Source organism: Corythoichthys intestinalis, chromosome 9 (assembly GCF_030265065.1).
Source record: "Corythoichthys intestinalis isolate RoL2023-P3 chromosome 9, ASM3026506v1, whole genome shotgun sequence".
Lineage (NCBI taxonomy): Eukaryota > Metazoa > Chordata > Actinopteri > Syngnathiformes > Syngnathidae > Corythoichthys > Corythoichthys intestinalis.
The window spans coordinates 14,524,479-14,544,825 of NC_080403.1; the positions used below are offsets into that span (position 1 = coordinate 14,524,479).

Below are 20,347 nucleotides of genomic sequence, written 5' to 3' on the forward strand. Positions count from 1 at the left end.
TTTATGGCGATGAAGATTTCATTTTTTAGCACGACCTGGAACCTGCTCACAGTGCCAAAACACTGGTAAATGGTTTACTGCCCATGGCATTACTGTGCTCCATTGGCCTGCTAACTCTCCTGACCTGAACCCCATAGAGAATCTGTGGGATATTGTGAAGAGGAAGTTGAGAGACACCAGACCCAACACTGTGGATGAGATTAAGGCCGCTATTGAAGCATCCTGGGCCTCTATAACACCTCAGCAGTGCCACTGGCTGATTGCCTCCATGCCACGCCGTATTGAAGCAGTCATTTCTGCAAAAGCATTCCCAACCAAGTATTGAGTGCAAAGGTGATATAATTAATTGAAAGTTGACTTTTTTGGTATTAAAAAACACTATTTTTGTATTGGTCGGATGAAATTTGCTAGTTTTTGGAGACAGGGATTTTTGGATTGATGGCCATCTGGACAGCAGTCAGGTCGGCAGTCTTGCGGTTTTGAGTAATGAACCAGGCTGGGAGTTTTTAAAAGTCTCAGGAATCTTTCTCAGGGGTTTTGAGCTAATTCGTTGATTCAGATAATTAGGTCAGTAGCTTGTAGAAATCGGACTAGACTCACAGTTCACTCTAAGCTGCACTAAAGCTATAATGCTGGGGGAAGTACAGCCACTGAGTCCTATCTCCTTTTTCTCACTCTACCTACCATTTGTCTGACTTTATTTCTATTTTCTAATTTTAATATGTAGTTGACTAGTGTCTTCATCACTAGTCACCCGGTGTTCCCTTTCCACCCTCCCCTCTGGGGAGGGGCTATTTTTCAGTTGCAGCCTCCTGACTATCCGGACCCCTGGCTGGATGGACGTCCTCGTTGGTTCAACTACTTCCGTTGTGTGTAATGAATCTAAAATATATGACAGTCTAATGTTTATCAGTACATTACAGAAAATAATGAACTTTACCACAATATGCAAATTTTTTTGAGAAGGACTAGTACATAGGAAGCTAGAAGCGTAGTGCGCGCTGTGAGCCTATCTGTACGGCCGTTAATGTCTGTCGGCCATTTTGTGACAGTATCATCCAATAAACATAATAAATAAATTGTTTATTGTTCCATATGGTAATTTATTTTCACAGTCCATCATCACTTATCACCAACATTAATACAAAACCACATCAATTCCTATGCTGAGATGGCAGAAGTGACAAAGCTTTTACCAGAAGGTGGGGAGAGTAGCCAAGTTTTACTCAAGTAAGAGTAGCGTTAATTCAAAATAATATTACTCAAGAGTAAACGTAGTCATCCAAAAAGATGTACTCAGTAGAAGTAAAAAAAAGTATTGGGTGAAAAGAATACTCAAGTAAAGAGTAACATTGTGAGTAACTGCTTATGTTGTTGGATTTTTTAAATAAACAATGGTATTTTTTTTCTCAGCACTAATTTAACTACTGTTATTATTATAATGCATTATAACCTATTACATAACCCGATTAAGCCAAAGAAATACGAAAGAAAATCTTTGGATCCTGTCATGAGAAAAAAATCTGCAGAACTGAAGAATCATTCATTATAGAGCACGAGTGCCTTCTAGTGAAGAAAATATTTCCTAGTTTGAATAGACCCTACTCACCAACGTCACAGAATGACGTGTCTCTGTATCCGGCCGCCATATTGTCCGTCATTGTTTATCCGTATTCTCAATGGTTTCAATTTGTCGTGCAATTTATAGTGCAATTCGTGGAAGCCCCGGAGCTTTCAGACGCTGTAAACTCATTGGATGCATTGCATAAAAGGCGTTATGTGGAAAAGCTTCAGTCTATCCATTCGCCAGATCCATATTTGATGCCTAAATTGATATTTTTCAACCCTTCTTCGCCCTCTTTGCCTGACATCTGCTACCCTGATATCTACAACTATCTTGTCCACACAAAATCAGCCTATTCTCACGAAAGCTTGAAAAACTTTAAGAGCAGCACTCTAAGCAACATTACCCCGTGTGACCCTTTACTTCCAATTTTCTAAAATGGCGACAATCAATTAAAAAAAAAAGTTGACTGCGATGGCCGACGCTTCAAGGATAGGTGGATATTGGACTATTTCTTCAATAAAACACGCAACAACTGTGCCTCCCTCATTTGCAAAGAAACAGTCGCTGTTTTCAAAGAGTTCGATTTGACGCGGTAATGATATTACCGAAGAAGACACGCTGACATGTACGACAACATCTCAGGGAAGATACGGAGCGAGAAATTATAGCAACTTGAAGCTAGTTTATTTCACAGCAGCAGTATTTCGCAAGAGCCCGAGTGTCGAAAGAGAACGCCACAAAGACGAGACTGTTGAAATTATGAATTAAAAAAAATAATAAAGCAAATGTGACACACAGAAGGGCTTGCTAAAATTTGTTTAAATATATTGTTCTATGTAAATCAGCCAAGGTAGCCACCCGCATTTTTACCACACCAAATCTGGCCCACTTTGCAAAAGGTTTGGACACACCTGTTTAACTGATGATCCGTAGACGAGGCCAGCTTCTTTCACTTGGTACCAGCTAAATATTATTCATAATGCAATGATGGTGGAAGAAATAAGCATCTTGAATTTGAAACTGTATGTTGTCGGCGATTAGCCTCGCAATGATCTTAATTGTGGTTGTCAGCCCAAAACCCTCTATATATATATATATATATATATATATATATATATATATATATATTAAATGCATCTTACCAGATATAAAATGACTACTACATAATCTGTGGTAATCGTTTGGAGCCCAGTTTTCTCGTCGAATTGCAGCAGTCCATCTCGCTCTCCTCCTCGGGTCTCTCGGAATACGGTAGAACTTCAAGTCTCTCCGTCTATCTTCTCTGTTATTGCAACCAACCGCCACACACGCCTTCACCATTTTGATCATTAATGTTAACGAGCAGAAAAACACGCCATAATAGGAGGAATTTACGTAGCGGTAATGCGTCAACACGACGAGTTGACGGACATATTGGCGCGGAGGCGTGGTTGTGACGTCATGTGAGTAGGGTCTATAGTGACTAGTTCCTTCATAGTTCCTATAATGAAATTAAAAAGATCATATCTCCGTTTTTTTGTGGTCAATCGGTGCCAAATAAATACTGATAGCGAGGTTAAGAATCCGCACTTTCTAGTCATGTTGAGGGCAGCGCTCAATGCCAAATACTTAATTTTTTTACAGTGCTTTAAAGACGCCACGTGATTGAACGGGCCGGTGTGATCATAGAACGACAAGCTTGAGTCTGATTGGTATAATGGAGTCATATGATTATTGTTGTATTACTGTTGGCATCGCTGGAAGAAAGGAGTATAATCTAATATGTAGAATAAATAGAAAAAATGTAATGACTAGTGTAGCCCAAATTAGCAGATTAAGAGTAACGTTTCTTTTGCACAAATCTACTCAAGTAAAAGTAAAAAGTATGGCTTATTAAAACTATTCTTAGAAGTACATTTTTCTCAAAAAGTTACTCAGCTAAATGTAACACGTTACTTCCCACCTCTGACTTTTACTGAAGTGTGTCCGTCTCCATATCAGGGTCTGGTATCTGTGACCAGAAGAGAGCAGTGAGAAGTGTGAGAATGGCCCGGGTGGTTGGTTATTGACAGTGCAAGGCCTGTGACTGCTCTGTGATTGAGATCTGTTTGGTTGGGTGTGGGGTGGTTGGATGCAGTGTGTGTTATTTTGATCAGTTTGTTCCTGTTGGTGGTGGACAGCATATTATAAAAGCAGGGGGAACAATACAGAAAGATGGCTAGGTGAATGCTATTAAACAGTAGTGACAGGAAATGAAGGGCAAGAGAAAGAGCACAGAGTTTACAGATGACGTGGAGTCTGTGTTGGGAGCTTTTCTGAAAGTCATTTTATTGTTTATGATGAGTCCAAGGTATCTGAAGTGGCTGACCCATTCTAGTGTTTGGTTATGAATGGAGGTGAGGAGCAGTCCAGAGAGTGATGTGTTTGAGTTGTATGTGACCATTTCTTTTGTTTTTGTTGCATTCAGCTCCAGGAAGTTGTCGGTGCATCACTGAGTGAAGTGAGAAATGAAATTTTGATAGGCGATAACTGAGTCCTTGTCACTGAGTAGACCTAAGATGGCAGTGTCATCTGAATACTTAAAGTATGTGGTAATTAATGAGGGACTGATGCAATCATTTGTATAAAGGGTGTACAGAAAAGGGCTATGGACACAACCCTGCGGACCTCCAAAGTTGGTGTTGATGGCTGACGATGTAACTGTGCCTATCCTCAGAGCCTGACGTCTATAGACCCTACTCACGTGACGTCACAGCCACGCCCCCGCGCCATGTTGTCCGGATACTAGTCATGTTAATGCATTAGCGCTTCGTAAATTCCTCCTATTATGGCGTGTTTTTCTGCTCGTTAACATTAATAATCAAAATGGTGAAGTCGTGTGTGGCGGTCGGTTGCAAAAACAGAGAAGATAGACGGAGAGACTTGAATTTTTACCGTATTCCGAGAGACCTGAAGAGGAGACAGAGATTGACTGCTGCAATTCGACGAGAAAACTGGGCTCCAAAAGACTACCACAGATTATGTAGTAGTCATTTTATATCTGGTAAGATGCATTTAATATATATTTAGAGGGTTTTGGGCTGACAACCACAATTAAGATCATTGCTAGGCTAATCGCCGACAACATACACTCAGACGTTGTGAATGAACTACCTGAAAATATATAATTATAAGGGGATAATCAGACAGTTGTCATACAATTAATTTACAATTTCACTATTGAGGTCAAAAGCCAAAAAATAAATTCAACTAGGGACAATCTGGAGTAGTGCTATCGCACTTCATATTTATTACGTATTATATATGTATATAGTGAGAGTGCTATCGCTAAACCATATAAACATTAAAAGCCCTAGCTCCATTGACAAATGATATGAAATACATTAGACTTGACAGTGGATGTTAGCAAGAACAAAAGATTTTGAATTGAAAATTTCGTAACTCACCTTCCGAGCACAAGATTCCTGCCGAATTTTCGTGTACGAGGACATGTTTCACCCAACCAGCAACGTAGCATTTATAAGCCTCCAAGCTCTTAAAGTTTTTCAAACTTTCGTGAGAATAGGCTGATTTTGTGTGGACAAGATAGTTGTAAATATCAGGATATCAGATGTCAGGCGAAGCCAGCGGGTCGAAAAACATCGATTTAGGCATCAAATACGGATCTGGCGAATGGATAAACTGAAGCTTTTCCACGTAACGCCTTTTATGCAACGGATCCAATGAGTTTACAGCGTCAGATAACACCGGGGCTTCCATGAATTGCTCTATAACTTGCTCGACTAATTGAAAACAATGAGAATAGGTCTGTAAAAGAGGTACAATATGGCGGCCGGAAACAGCGACACGCCCATTTTGTGACGTAGGTGAGTAGGGTCTATTGGAGAGAAAGTTGTGAATCCAGTGAGGAGTGGAGATACGTTCAGTTGACTGAGCTTATTAATCATCTGGTGGTGTTGGATTGTGTTGAAGGTGGAGCTGAAGTCAATGATGAGGATGGATGCGAAGGTGCCAGGTGATTCCAGGTGTTGGTGGTGGACACTAACCATAGCATCCTCTGTCCCCCCGTCTGGCCCTCTATGCAAATTGATGTGGGTCTAGTGGACAATATGACATTTTTCCAGCCACTTCATTATAATTGAAGTGAGTGCAACTGGATGCTGACCTGTATGAACTCCCAGAAATTCAATGGAGAGGCAAGCCAGTTTTAATATTATAATAATTTTACGTAATATTATACTGTACAGTTATTAGAGCGTAAACTTTGAAATAGCTACAAACTGATCAGTCTTCAACCGATTTCCAAATACCTTGGTTTTTCCATAATGGTCGAAAAGGCAAAAATTAACTGCGTACTCAGAAAATTATTCATTTTCAACATTAGCCTGAATCCCAGCCACATTACTATAATTTGGTTTGTTATGAACCAAACCAATTGAAAATCTGTCAAGATTTCGCCGAGTTAAGAATATTTTAGTGGAGAAAATGACTGACCTTGGATTTGCTGCCAATGGGCCCTTTGGAGAAGTCCATTGCTTTGAGATGCCCACCGGTTAATAACGCCGCTGACTCCCGACTTTTCCTATCTACCTCCCTATATATGTGATACATTTGTGCTGAGGAAAGTGATACGACGGACCACACGACAGTATCGACATACAACGAACTAGTTTGCTTGTTGGCGGCAACCTTTTCACAGTACCTGCATATTTTATTAATATCAGCGTTTTTCATACAAATGCTATATTGCAACATAATTTAGGAGTAGGTTTCAATATGTCGTATGTTGTAGTAACGGAACTCCGTTGTAAACCGAGGACACCCGTACCTGGATTGTTGGGGTATTTCTGATGTCCTGTTGTCATCACAAAGTGTGACTCACAATGACCCAACCATTTTCCCCTTTCCTACTCACTGGTCTTAAAACAAGATCATTTTGCTGTGGTTTATTTTCCACAGTGCAGTAAAGTATATACAGTGCTGGCCAAAAGTATTGGCACCCCTGCAGTTTTGTTAGCTAATGCTCAATTTATTTGGTAGTAATATCTTCATTTATTTTGCTTGCAATGAAAAAACACAAAAGAGAATGAAAAAAAAATCATGATCATTTTACACAAAACTCCAAAACAAAAATATTGGCACCCTTTGAAAAATCATGTGACGCTTCTCTAATTTGTGTAATTAAACAGCACCAGTTACTTACCTGTGGCACATAACAAGTAGTGGCAATAACTAAATCACACTTGCAGCCAGTTAAAATGGATTAAAGTTGACAACATCTGTCCTGTGTGTACCACATTGAGCATGGAAGAACGAAAGAAGACCAAAAAACTGTCTGAGGACTCGAGAAGCAAAACTGTGAGGAAGCACGGGCAATCTCAAGGCATCTCCAAAGACCTGAATGTTCCCGTGTCTAACGTGCGCAATGTCATCAATAAGTGTTAAGCCCATGGCACTGTGGCTAACCTCCCGAGATGTGGACGGAAAAGAAAAATTGACGAGAGATTTCAACAAAAGATTGTGTGCATGGTGGATAGAGAACCTCGACTAACATCCAAACAAAGTTCAAGCTGTCCTGCAGTCCGAGGGTACAACAGTGTCAACCTGTACCATCCATCGGCGTCTGAACGAAAAGGGACTCTATGGTAGGATACCCATGAACACTCCACTTCCGACCCAGAGACATCAAAAAGCCCTAGCTGGAGTTTGTCAAAACACGAGAAAGGCAAAAAACGTTTGGAAGAATGTTATCTGGTCAGATGAGACAAAAGTAGAGCTTTTTGGGAAAAGGCATCAACAGCGTTGACAGGAAAAAAAACGAGGCCTTCAAAGAAAACACGGTCCCCACAGTCAAACACTGCGGAGGTTCCCTCATGTTTTGGGGTTGCTTTGCTACCTCTGGCACCGTACTGCTTGATCGTGTGCATGGCGTTATGAAGTCTGAAGACTACCAACAAATTTTGCAGCATAATGTAGGGCCCAGTGTGAGAAAGCTGGTTCTCCCTCAGAGGTCATGGGTCTTCCAGCAGGACAATGACCTGAAACAGCACTAGAAAATGGTTTGAGAGAAAGCACTAGAGACGTCTTCAGTGGCCAGCAGTGAGTCCAGACCTGAATCCCATAGAACACCTGTGGAGAGATCTGAAAATGGCAGTTTGTAGAAGACACCCTTCAAATCTCAGAGACCTGGAGCAGTTGGCCAAAGAAAAATGGTCTAAAATTCCAGCAGAGCTTTGTAAGAATCTCGTTGGACGTTAAATTGGAAATTATCTGACAGAATTGCAGGGGTGCCAATACTTTTGGCCAGCACTGTATGTACATACAGTATGTGCATATACGTACGCACACATCCTTTTGGACACATCCATGTAGGGAAGTCTCTCTATTGAAGGTAAGAAAAGGGGCTTTTTGGGGCAGTCTCAGTTAAAATGTAAGAGCTTTGTGTACTCATGAGAGCATTGTTAGAGTATTCGTGGAGTAGGTATTTTAAATCAACTCTAAAAATCCCGTACAGTACTTTTAAGATTCCCTCTAATAACTGAATATTCTAAGACATGTTGGTGGGAAGATATTCATGGATGAGTAAAAACTGATAAACAACCCTGCTGTCCCCTACACAATACAGGGTGACCCAAAAAAATGTTTACACTGCCATAATACAACTTAAATGCCATGTTTATTCATCTTAGAATTAGAATTTAATCACAAATTATACATTATTGTAAAGAACATGTACAGTACACTCTATTTTTCAATGTGTCCTCCCTTAAGTGTCACAACAGCCTCCAGGCGCCTGCAGAACGCTTGACAGGTCTTCTTTATGTAGGATGCGGTCATCTTTTCCCAAGATCTAACAATGGACCTCTCCAAGGCTGCCACAGAAGTTTGTGGCTTCTTACAGGCACTGTCCTCCACAGCTGCCCGTATGCTATAATCCAGGGGATTGAGATCTGGACTCTGGGGTGGCCACATATCACCTTGTCAATCAATTTTTTGGTCCGCACAGATCGGGTTTTCCAGACCCAGGTTTTCGTGAGGCTGTTCCAGTATCTTTCAGCTTCTTTTTAACTTTGTAGACTGCACATCTGGATATTCTCAGATTTGCTGCAATCTCAGTAGGTGTCAGACCGGCACGCAGCAATTCAGGTACAGCTAAAGTTTTCTTCATTTTCAGCAGAAGCACAGGAATTGTAGAGACGAGAGATTACCAGCTGCATTGAGTGACCTTAATGAATCACTTAAGCATGACAACCTATTTAGATATGTTTCAATGGCTTTTAAACAAGCAGTCAACTGAGTGTAAACTTTTTTTTGGGTCACCCTGTACATAAGCATTACCTTATCCAGACCAGTTTTATATTCAACAGTTTTATTTTTGATGTTCAAATTCTCATTAACATTGTTGGCATTGCAGTATTTTTTTCTCTACAAGGAATAATACCACAGCAGACAGATGGCTATTTTTTGATGTGAAAACTTCCATCAGCCTTTGACTATACACTGAAACAAACAATCCATTAAAAAATATGAAGTACTTGGCCAACCTGAGCTACAAGCAGATAAGTGAGAAGAGCAACGTGAGAGTGAAGCATATTTAGCAATTTGGTAGCATTGAAAGATGAACACAAAGAACAGTAAAAAGAACGCGGTCAGACGAGTATTATTTGCTGAAGTGAAAGGCTGCTAAAAGTATATTTTGGAGGAGGCCATACAATCAACGTGTTCAACAGGGGAAATTGATCAGGGAAAAGTGACAAATATGACCAACCCTCACAGGAAAGGCATGTGTTAGTGGCAGATGTTGTCCAAAATCAGTCATCCCTCTACATTTGGAACATATGAAGGCAAAAAAAGTGCATAACAAAACATGAAACTATTTTTCCATTTTCAGATTTGCTTGAAATCAATTCATTGGCTGCCATTGATGACAGACATCCAAATCCATTTGACCTGTTTTAACCTCCCAGTTGAAACACAATGGGTGTGTCTCTGTCAATGGCAAAGAGCAAGTTAAGATATATACTGTGTTATGTAATTATTTATATGGTTATATATGTAAACACATAACATAGTTCAAGACAATTAACTTTTTGACAGACAATAGAAAGAGAACAGAAAGAAATAATACACTTCTTGGGATGCTGAGCTTAGCCAACATCTCACATTACTAAGCATAAACCAGTCCAGTTATTTTCCCGATGGCTTTTCTCTTGGGGTCGCCATCCCGTCCAACAAGTTGACGGCTGCGGAGTGCCAGAGGAGGGCGCCGTTCTCCTCTTGAGTGATCTTCGGACACCGAGTTTGTTAAGAGTAAGGTGGAGTTGAAGTGAGGGGAGGGAAGAAATGAAGGGAGGAAGACTTGAAGGGAGAGCTGTTCCCTGGGAGCGAGCTGCGGGTGACCCATCCGCTAAAAGTCGAGAAGGGAGATGTTCCCGTTTGGCCTTCAGCAGCTGCAGCTTTCTGCTGACGCTTTTGCTCTGTCGTTCCGATCCAGTTTTATAGGCTCTGGGAAGTCATTATACGGCTCCACCTCCGTCTCCTATGAAAGAAAGATTAGCTGAAAGGTTCGAACAAAAAAACAAACAAATGCAAAGGCGGTCAACCTGCTTCCCCTCACCTGTTTGAGGGCGTTACGTGCGATTGTCTGGAATGCCTGCTCCACGTTAATGGCTTCTTTGGCGCTGGTCTCAAAGTAGGGAATATTGTTCTTACTCTGACACCAGGCCTGTGCCCTTTTGGTGGTTACCTGTGAGTCAAGAAAAAGAAATGGATACTAGTGCATTATGAAAAAAAATTACGGAATCATAGGATAAAAGGCAGCCTCTTACACTTTTTCTGTATTTCACCCGTAAATATGAAATTAAAACAATGTACGCGTCCAAACGAAGATGCTGAAACACTAGTATTCATGCAGGTCTGATGAGGGCCTGCAATGCTGCCATAGGAAGTCCTCAAAAACAGAATGAACTCCTCCTCACAGCAAAGGCAGGGAATGAAACGTGTCGTCAAAAAGACCACATTTGTGTGGACAAAAAGCTAGGACTTTTAATCGGGGGCAAAATCCCAGATCATCATTATGCTTAAGAACGCCCGACTTGCAGATCCACCATTGTTTTTGTTAGTACTTTTAGTACACAGTCATGTGAAAACTGGGACTTCCATGTCATATGTCTGTCTTGGCATTAGTTTTTAAGCACCAGTCATACCAGAGGTGAAAATGTGCCTGTGTTAAAGGGAGTAGTTGGGAAACTCGATATTGGGATGTGAAGTTTAACACCAGAGACACAATTCTCCCACCCTTTTGTCCTTGAGTAATCACCAAGCTGTCCATTTCCTATACTGTTCATCATGTTGAGGGTTGCTGACATCTTCGGCCTTTCCAAGGTGTTTTACAGAAAAGGCAGACTACGCAGTGGATTGGTTGACAGTCTATTGCATTTTGGCAAGGCACAACAAAGACAAACAACTGTGCTCTCACACCACCTGCGAGTGGGAACTCAACTCCACTTAAATCAGGCAAGTGAACCACTGCACGGTCAGTGGTGACCTTGTGAGGTAACAGTATTCCCACAGCACAGCTATGTTAGTTTGTGATCTACTGGTGTCTCCCAAGTTCAATACTTATGATTTTGCTAGATTTCAAGGTTGTCTTGTCAGTTATCTAAACAGCAGGTGTGCATTCAGCAGGTCTTTCATACACCAGCACTTTTGTGCCAATACTGCAACTCTTACTCCCACACATGGTGCGAAACATCCATTAGAATAAGTACGAACAACAACAAGGTAGAAGCTGACTTTATCTCTCTCGGCTACCTGTCTGTTCTCCAAGTCAATCTTGTTGCCGAGCACTACAAAGGGGAAGTTCTCGGGGTCTCGAGGGCTGGCCTGGATCAGAAACTCATCCCTCCAGCTGTCCAGTGTCTTGAAAGTGTTGGGTGCAGTAACATCGAACACCAGCACGCAGCAGTCGGCTCCGCGATAGAATGCCACGCCTAGCGACTGGAACCTTTCCTGGCCTGCCGTGTCCCAGATCTGAGGAGTCAAATGGTCAACAACACGCCAATAAATTGTGACTTCTGCTGATAACTGTGTAGATGACGTTTCAATTTCCACAGGGATTACGTAATAAAACACCACTCTCGGGTATGCGTAGCAAACCTGCATGGTAACGAGACGGTCATCCACCATCACCTCCTTGGTCAGAAAGTCTGCACCTATTGTAGCTTTGTATTGGTTACTGAACTTCTTGTTCACATACTGGTTCATGAGGGAGGTCTTTCCAACGCTGGAAACAGCAACAGAATCACATCCACTGTGAAACACGATAACTTCTAATATATCCAAATCTATAACAGGGGTGTCCAAACCGCTGCCCAGTTTTTATCAGCCCGCAGCAAAATATGAAAATTGACAATGGCACAAGAATCTTTAATTCGGCCTACATTCTGACTATTGCACTTAGCAGTTAAAAAGAGCTAAACAGTGCCTCTACATTATCTTAGAGGTCAAAAGATGACATGTTAAAATCAATGTGGAAAACTAGTTTTTTTTTTTTTTTTTTTTTTAAATCTTTTTTTACTTAAAGGACAACTGAAGAGCTTTTCGGATTTCGGTGTAATTTTACGAATATAACTTTGGACCAGCTCGTCAAAACAAGCACGTCATTTTTAACATGTAACTTCGAGGATAATCTGCATTTTTAAACATTTTTTTTTTGCATCTGTTAATCCCTTCCCAAATCCCGGAAGTGTGATGTAAATTCCTGAATGCAAAAGTAGACTATCCACAGCGAGCATAGCAGCAGCAACGATATCAATGATATTTCCACTAAAACTAACCCTTCAGGATCGCTCTTTCGTCACGCTAACGATGGCAAAGGCTTCCAGGAAAGATCATCTACAATTCATCCCTGCATGTTTAAACCTGAGGCGTCAGATGACAATTTACTCGACGCAGTAGACGTTGGAGATGACGTCAGTTTGCATCCAGCAACGTGATTTCTTCCTGAACCAAAACAGACGAGTAGTTATATAGATCTAGGAATACAGTGATCCCTCGTTTTTCGCGGTTAATGAGGACCAGAACACGCCGCGATAAGTGACAAACCGCAAAGTAGCGCCACCCCGCAACCAACAAATATTTATTAATTGTTGTGTTCACTGTATTTATTCAGCTTTATCATTGGAAAGAGATAAATATAAGACATGTTTTTTCACTTTTTTTCTCCCCCCAAAAAACAAAAACAAAACAAAAATGTTTATGTATGTATATATATTTTAATAAATGTTTTTTAAGCACTTCAAATGTAATAATTATGACAAGTTTTAAACATGTTACTGTCCCACCGAATAATCTTTAAACAAGAAAAAAATGTAGATGCTGAATCCAGTTAAAAGTTGAAAAATGCTTGTCTATGTTAAACTCTTCATTGAGTGAGTCCACTCATATCTGCTCACTTACACACAATGAGTTGCCACAGCAACTGTTTAACAAGCGATGTTGATGCATGCGGCGCTTTGAAGTCTCGGCTTACCAGCGTCTTTGGCAAGATCAAAGTTTAACTGTCAATCATTGTTAACTTTAATAAGCAACTCCAGTGCACTGTCTGACCAACAAAGAGCAGGGAGAGGAAGGGAGGGAATAAGGGAGAGAGACTACACGATTGGCTCGGGAAAGCTCATCTGTATTTCTTTTATTACTTTTTTTAAGTGAAAAAAAAATTTGCGATGGACTGAGGACGCAAAATTAGAAGCGCGAAATATCGAGGGATCACTGTAAATGTATTCTAAAGAATCGGGTTATAATGTAGCGGGTGTAATTGCATGCGTTCCTAAATTCACCGCGTGACTTACGGGAGTGAGGGAGGTGCGACAGAGCGAAACGTTTTCCGGTTGTTGCGGTTATTGTTATGTTGGCGTTGGCTGCGGCAGACAGCTTTGTTCCCACAAGTTCCAAAAATAAAGAATTGCAACCTGTAAGGGGCGACTCTTTGTCGACATTACAGTATCAAATTGACATGAATAGACAACCTGTCAGCTATTGTATGACAGGCAATCAACAACAACAAAAAAACAGGTCGCGATCAAGTAATAAACTTGATCAAATTGCCAGTAAGGGTCTACTTATGTCTTTGAAAAACCAAGGTTGTATCCTCCTAGGCTTTTAAAACTGTCGTCGCTGAAATGTTGAAAACAAACACGCGATCGAGGAGCCGGTGAGAAGTTCTTCCACTTGACTCTCACAAAAGATGTCCAAATCCTTGCAGGTTTTTGGGGCCACTCATAGTCTCAAGCCTTCGTGTGAGCCATTCATTGCTACATATCGAGATGGCATGACGAATCGAGTAAAACCCAGAAATTGTTTGGAATATATGGCGAGGACAGCTTGGTGCTATACTTTCGTATTAGAGTGCTGGTGAGGTCTTCAGGAATTGACGCTATCAGGTAGCGGCCGGCGGCTAGGCGCGTTCCTTGATGCTAAGGTGTTGCTATGGCAGTAACTCAAAAACTATGTGGTCAATTTAAAAACGTTTTGGGAAATGTGAGTTTTGAGACAGCAAATTATGCATTCAATACAGTTCAACTGAGTAAAACGCTCATGAATTGTCTTCAGCTGCCCTTAAAACAGGGTTTCTACAGGTATCAGCAAATCTCATTTCATTCTTTTCAATGCCACTTTTATTGCCTCTTTATGCTAATTTAATTTGGCCCATGCCCAGCTGCATATAGTTTCACACACACAAATTGTAAGCGTTAAATAATGAATACAGTGGGGAGAACAAGTATTTGTATCAAATACTTGCTCTCCCCACTGTATTTTTTTTTTTTTTTAAAGAAATATGTTTGGAGACCCCTGATCTATAATAACGATATAAAAGTCCAACTCACCCAGAATCTCCCAGGATGATGACCTTCAATAGAACTTTCTTCCTTGAGGTCATCCTTCAAAGCTCTACATAAAATTTTTAAAAAAGTATACTTGTCATGCATGCTCTTGTGGGTAAAATTATATATTACAATTCCAGCTATGTGTGATGTTTGATACATTTGGGTCAATCAGCTGTGAAAAGCAGTCATGTGCTTTGTAAGCTGTTAAACAAATCACGAGGAACGCTTCACTCTTCCTCTGCGCTCCGAGTCACACTATACTACTTCATGTCACATTTCTGTCTGTAGATGTAAACTACAACAACATACAAAGATTTGTGGCGTGTGAGGCGTTATTAGTGCATAAACGCTGCCTAACCACCACTAAAGCTAATGGGATTCTCCCAGTGGTGAGTAGTCATGAAATAGTCGTTGTGTAAGAAATGACAGTTACGCATTAGGCAAGCTGCGATTTTTACTTCTGTGGGGAGGAAAAAACAACATGTAAAGAACAAAGTCAACCATTCATTTAGTCCAATTTTTACCCCCATTTAGGAATTTGCCTCACATTCCTGGCCAGAAGTTAATCTTGAGTCCAATAGAAGAATATTGACTTTTCTTTTTAGAGAGGCACCCAGATAACAGTTCAAATATCTGAATAAAGATTCAGGAGTTAAAATCAAACAAAAAGCTGTCTATTTTCTCTTTTTATCCAGAAATTTATCACTGCACAAATATGCTTTACTGATTGAGGCCTGGCTTTCAAATGTGCACTTTGCCACATCAGACATCAGCAAATCTAGAGACTTCAGGACAGTGAACATCGAAAAGCAGAGGCTGGGTTGACAATTTGTTGATAAGAATAAATAATACATTGGTAGCTTCACCTATTTCAGTCCAGCCAATAGTGACCAAAAATAATTTTTAATTATTTTGATTATGTAAAGAGGCTACCAATGACACCTGGTCTGGATGTTTCGGGAAAATGTGGGATAAAATAATGGTTAGATTCTGTGACCATGCTCGTAACTCAAAACAATGTCATCTCAAATTTTTCCCATTTAAAAAAAAGTGCAAAGTCCATGAAACCATACCCCCCAGTAAGCTACAGTACTTGTGTGACAGTTTGAAATGATCCTTCAGATGTTACATTTTTTGGCAATGTAAAAATTAACTAATTCAACTGCCAACTATTTTCAGCTCAACCAATCCGCGATTGCCAGCTGCAAATGTATTCAACATTATCCTCTTCTAGCGATGTCCCAATCGCATATTTTTGCACCCGAATCGGAGTCACCTGATTTTGACAATCTTGCGAGACCGAATCCCGATCGGATACAGACATTTTTTTTTAACAAACGTTCAATGTTACAGTACTGTACTGTTTAAAGTACTTCCTCTTCTGCTTTTTTTTTTAGTGTTGTGGAGTATAAAACGTATTTACTTTTGTTTATAAAACTTGGTGTTGGTAAATGGTGTTATACTTATCTAGCGCTTTTCCACCTTTCAAGGCGCTCAAAGCGCTTTACACCATCTCGCCATCCACTTACTGGTAACGCAGCACCAGGAGCAACGTGGGGTTCAGTGTCTTGCTCAAGGACACATGGACGAGTTCATCAGGGCAGAGAATTGAACCAACAACCTCTGGGTTGGGGGGACAACTACTCTACCACTGAGCCACGCCACCCCAAACTTATTTATTTTTGTGCCTTTTGGCAATGTCATTGTATTTCTGGAGTATTTGGTACCTTTTAGCCCTTGAAAAAATATATATATTAAGGCTCCAACAACTCATCAATTAAAAATGATTAATAAATTAGTGGCCAACTATTCATATTATTGATTTTTGTCGGCATCTATGAGCAGTAGGGATGTGCCATCTTAAGCACCCCACGATTTGATTACCATTCAGGGTGCTACGATTCGATTATTGAACGATGATCACCGTCTTATCGATGTATTGTACATTGTTAATTAATAAAGTAGCCAAACAAATTCATGTCCATTATTTATTTACAGGTAGAATAGCCCAATGAATCAACAGGAACGATAGAAACATGCCCATACAACAAAAAGCTGCCTTTAAAATGTTTTTGTTTTTTTTTGTACAAGAAAGTGCAAAAACAATAACCAGTACTTATTTCTCAACATGCCCATACAACACACAGCTGACCTTGAGATACTCTTTTTCACAAGAAGCTGCAAAAACATTAGCCATTTCAAAGGCAGTACCTATTTCTCTCAGCAGCACAATAAAATTTACACTGGTGGAATGAATTCCACATTTTCTGGAAACATAGTGTCTTTAGTAATAAGACTTCTAACCAATATACTTTGTTTTCACAGATTTCTGTACTATTTCGCATGTTCGTAGTGTTAACACTGTACTTAATCCTGTTTTAAATGTTCTGCATCTAGATGAACTTATGTGCACCACCAAACAACTCACAACTTGACAAGGAAATACATGTTAGCGAAGTTGCTAATTAGTATAGTGCTCGGCGCTCACTAGTAACATCTCAAAAACAACAATAAAGGCTAAACAGTACAAGATGGTTCATGTACTCACCTCTGATAGACGGACACGGGACTTAGCAAAACACTAAGGATGTTTTCCAATTAACACAACTTCAACCCACTGCTGGACAACTGAAAGACAGTAACGAGACATCTCTCGTCCCCTCTCGTTTTAAAAAATGACTTCTTTCACACAGAAGCGCGGCTGGGTTCCTGCCTGTCTCATACACAAATTTATTTTCCCGTCCGCGAACGGTTAAGGAATCAGATCGAGCAGTTCAATTCCTGAAGCGACAAACCCCTTAATGTCACGTTTTGTAATTAGGACAATTTTGTGAGTCGCTTGAAATTCGATTACTGTTACCACTGTTATGGAGCCATGGATGAAGAGAGTTTCGCTGTTTGGAAACACTGTGATATTATTACTCCCAATAAGGCAAGAAAACGGCTTTACAGATGGACTCGAATGCTTTTCAAAGCATTTGGACGTATTTAGGTTTTGTTTGTCGTTCTAGGCAGCAAACGATGGCATTGTTTAGTCAGTTCACAGCAGACATTCAACGTAGAGATGTACCTGGGAGAATCGAATATCCACAGACATGATGATCCCTGAAATAATGGGGCGGCGGACATTTACCCAAACTTGTTTAAACTTGCACCAAGGTATTTGTGCATCCCCATCTCATTTGTTGCATGTGAAAGTGTTTTTTTTTTTTTTTTTTTCCCAAAAGGCAGGGGAAATTCTCAATACGAAGGAAAGAGACTGAGAACAAAGAGTTGAAAAACTCAGTTTTTAACCATTTAGGGTCTGAGGCTATTTTCGTCTGATTTTGCATTCCTCTGATGTTGCCTTTAAACTTCAAAGAAAGAATTGTTCATGCCTGGTTTGGTACCTTTTTTTCAGGACGCCCTAACCTTCATGTCCAAACTGTTGTTTTCTTCACTGACCAACTATATCAACATTTTGGACCAATTAAGACAAAAACAAACCTTAATTCGTTTGTCCTATTGAAAACCATACATGCTCAACTATTTTGAAGCTTGATTATATTTACTCAAATTGTAAATATGAACATTTAAAAAAAAAAAAAAAAAAAAAAGGCAAATTCATAGTTTTATAGTTTGACAATTCAATAGAAACAGCAGGTATGGTCCTCAGGGTTTCCCCTAGGAACTCCTCTCAGGAGTGTAATCCTAATTAAATTTTGCACAACAAAATTCACCCTTACATGCTGATGTGCCAGAGAAGGTTTAACCATATCTTGAAGCTTGGAAACATTATTCGAACCAATTGCATCCAAAGCCACATTGCTTCAAGAAGCCTCATCTCACCATCAGCATCTCCCAGCATGTGATCTTCGAGCCAACGTCATCATACATTGTAAGAATCTGATCCAAAGAGCTGTATCAGAGTGCATTCAAATTTGTGTTACAAGTCAATTATCATTACTTCCACGAACTTCGTGCTGAAATTACATAGTTCACCTACTAAGATGACAGTGGCATATTTCTGTGCAACCAAAACATGATCGTTGCCAGGTGTTGTCCTTCTTGAGATTGTGTAACTTTACATCGACTACTCTGAGTGAGCAGCGTGTATCGACGTGACAAGTGAGTCACAGCTCAGTATAAAAATTGACACGCACAGAAAAACAAGTAAACACAAAATAGAACCAGGCGGATGTGTTGTTCAAATGCAACGTAACATGGGGGAATCCATGCGTTTACAAAGTAGTCAAACAGATTTTTCTTGTTCCAATCCCTTCCATCCCATGTAACATTTTAAGAATATATATTCGACTTGATCTTCCACTCTTCCTTGACGAAGTGAGGCCCAGAATAACTCCAGAACGGCCTTGTTTAGAACAAACAGCTCATCCTTTGCGTTAGTCCCATGTAGGTAATCACAATTCTCTTGGCGACACATATCACAATCGTTAAATGAACACACTTACTTTTGGTTGGGAACACAGAATGTGTCTTCCTGCCGGCTGTGACGTGCTGGCTAACTAGCGAGCTGTTGTTGATCGCTGACAGCTAACTAGGCGGTACGTTCGCTCGCTGGCACCTAAATCTTTGCCAAAGTCCAAGTCTATAATCAGACTGAATTAACTAATGTTGGCCAGAAAAGCAAAATTTATCATAAAAGGAAGCGGCAAGTACTCGTCACTTGTTAAATTTGGCACTTTGTTAGAAGGCTAGCCTACCCGCGAGCTAAATATGCGCTCCCCTCTTGGCTCCTCTTCTCCTTTCACTTCCTTATCTGAAACCACGCCCACATTAACGTCACCGACAATGACGTAACGCTTTAATACACCCAAATCTTGCATGACCATTGACAGCCGGACTGATGAATAAACATTTTACTTTTCCTGACCACCATCAGCAGATGAAGAAGTTGTACATTTCTTTTTAGCGAGATGTATGAAAAATAACAAAATATTTCAACTGCAATTGCATGAGTCTAAATTCCAGGTGCTGTGTCAATTTTCCACACAGATTAGACGCCAGAATAGTTCGTAATTTTTATAGTCTACTTCTGCATGACTATAAGCCTGACGTTCTAATTGACTATATAAGTCAAACAACTATTTTTCTCTGACGCTTTGTCAATGTTTCCAATTATTGCTTAAGTCTGCTCAAATGTGTTAGACTGGGTTTAGTGTGCTAGTTCGGCGTTTAAAAGCAGAAATAAAACATTGTTGATTAATACAGATTGTTTTGAGTTTGCTGTGATTTAATGAAAACCACGCAGATTTTGCCATCCACCGCTTGGTGGCAGTGTCCACTTATATAAATGCATTTCTGTTACTGAAGGTTGTTTTCCACGTTTGTAATATAAACACACTTTTTTGAGAGTGTAAAAAATGTAAAAGAAAGTACAGTATACGACTTTAAATTATGCCTGGGAAGATAGGTCCCCCTAAATAAAAACAAAGAGGGCCACTTCTAAGATCCTTCTTATTTCGATCGGCCTCCTAAGTGGCTCATTGCTACAAAACTGTAGCTTTAATATTGTTTCCCTATATATATATATATATATATATATATATATATATATATATATATATATATATATATATATATATATATATATATATTAGGGCTGTCAAACGATTACAAATTTTAATCGAGTTAATTACAGCTTAAAAATTAATTAATCGTAATTAATCGCAATTCAAACCATCTATAAAATATGCCATATTTTTCTGTAAATTATTGTTGGAATGGAAAGATAAGACACAAGATGGATATATACATTCAACATACGGTACATAAGGACTATTTGTTTATTATAACAATAAATCAACAAGATGGCATTAACATTATTAACATTCTGTTAAAGCGATCCAAGGATAGAAAGACTTGTAGTTCTTAAAAGAAAAATGTTAGTACAAGTTAGAGAAATTTTATACTA

At 39.8% G+C, this 20,347-nt stretch overlaps 1 protein-coding gene across 2 annotated transcripts; it reads right to left on the bottom strand.

Moving 5' to 3' along the window:
• Window positions 1-8,284: 8,284 nt before the first annotated feature.
• Window positions 8,285-19,201, bottom strand: LOC130922135 (ras-related protein rab7-like). Of its 2 annotated transcripts, XM_057846686.1 has the most exons (7): window positions 18,885-19,201; window positions 16,982-17,061; window positions 14,434-14,497; window positions 11,705-11,831; window positions 11,360-11,578; window positions 10,164-10,292; window positions 8,285-10,085 (listed from the first exon to the last, which is right to left on the bottom strand). In XM_057846686.1, the coding sequence occupies exons 3-7, from the start codon at window positions 14,484-14,486 to the stop codon at window positions 9,990-9,992; spliced, it is 624 nt and encodes a 207-aa protein (XP_057702669.1). In that variant the 5' UTR covers window positions 14,487-14,497; window positions 16,982-17,061; window positions 18,885-19,201; the 3' UTR covers window positions 8,285-9,989. The 2 variants fall into 2 exon arrangements, with proteins under 2 accessions (XP_057702669.1, XP_057702668.1); XM_057846685.1 differs by lacking the exon at window positions 16,982-17,061 and having other exon boundaries at window positions 8,286-10,085.
• Between the last annotated feature and the right edge of the window lie 1,146 nt (window positions 19,202-20,347).

What these genes read in the sequence shown, in the direction of transcription:
- LOC130922135 (XM_057846686.1), bottom strand. Translation starts at nt 14,486, where the DNA reads ATGACCTCAAGGAAGAAAGTTCTATTGAAGGTCATCATCCTGGGAGAT. An exon ending in ACCGTCTCGTTACCATGCAG is followed by an intron (nt 11,579 to 11,704) that starts GTTTGCTACGCA and finishes TTGACTCCTCAG; the next exon opens with ATCTGGGACACGGCAGGCCA. An exon ending in TTGACTTGGAGAACAGACAG is followed by an intron (nt 10,293 to 11,359) that starts GTAGCCGAGAGA and finishes CTTGACTCACAG; the next exon opens with GTAACCACCAAAAGGGCACA.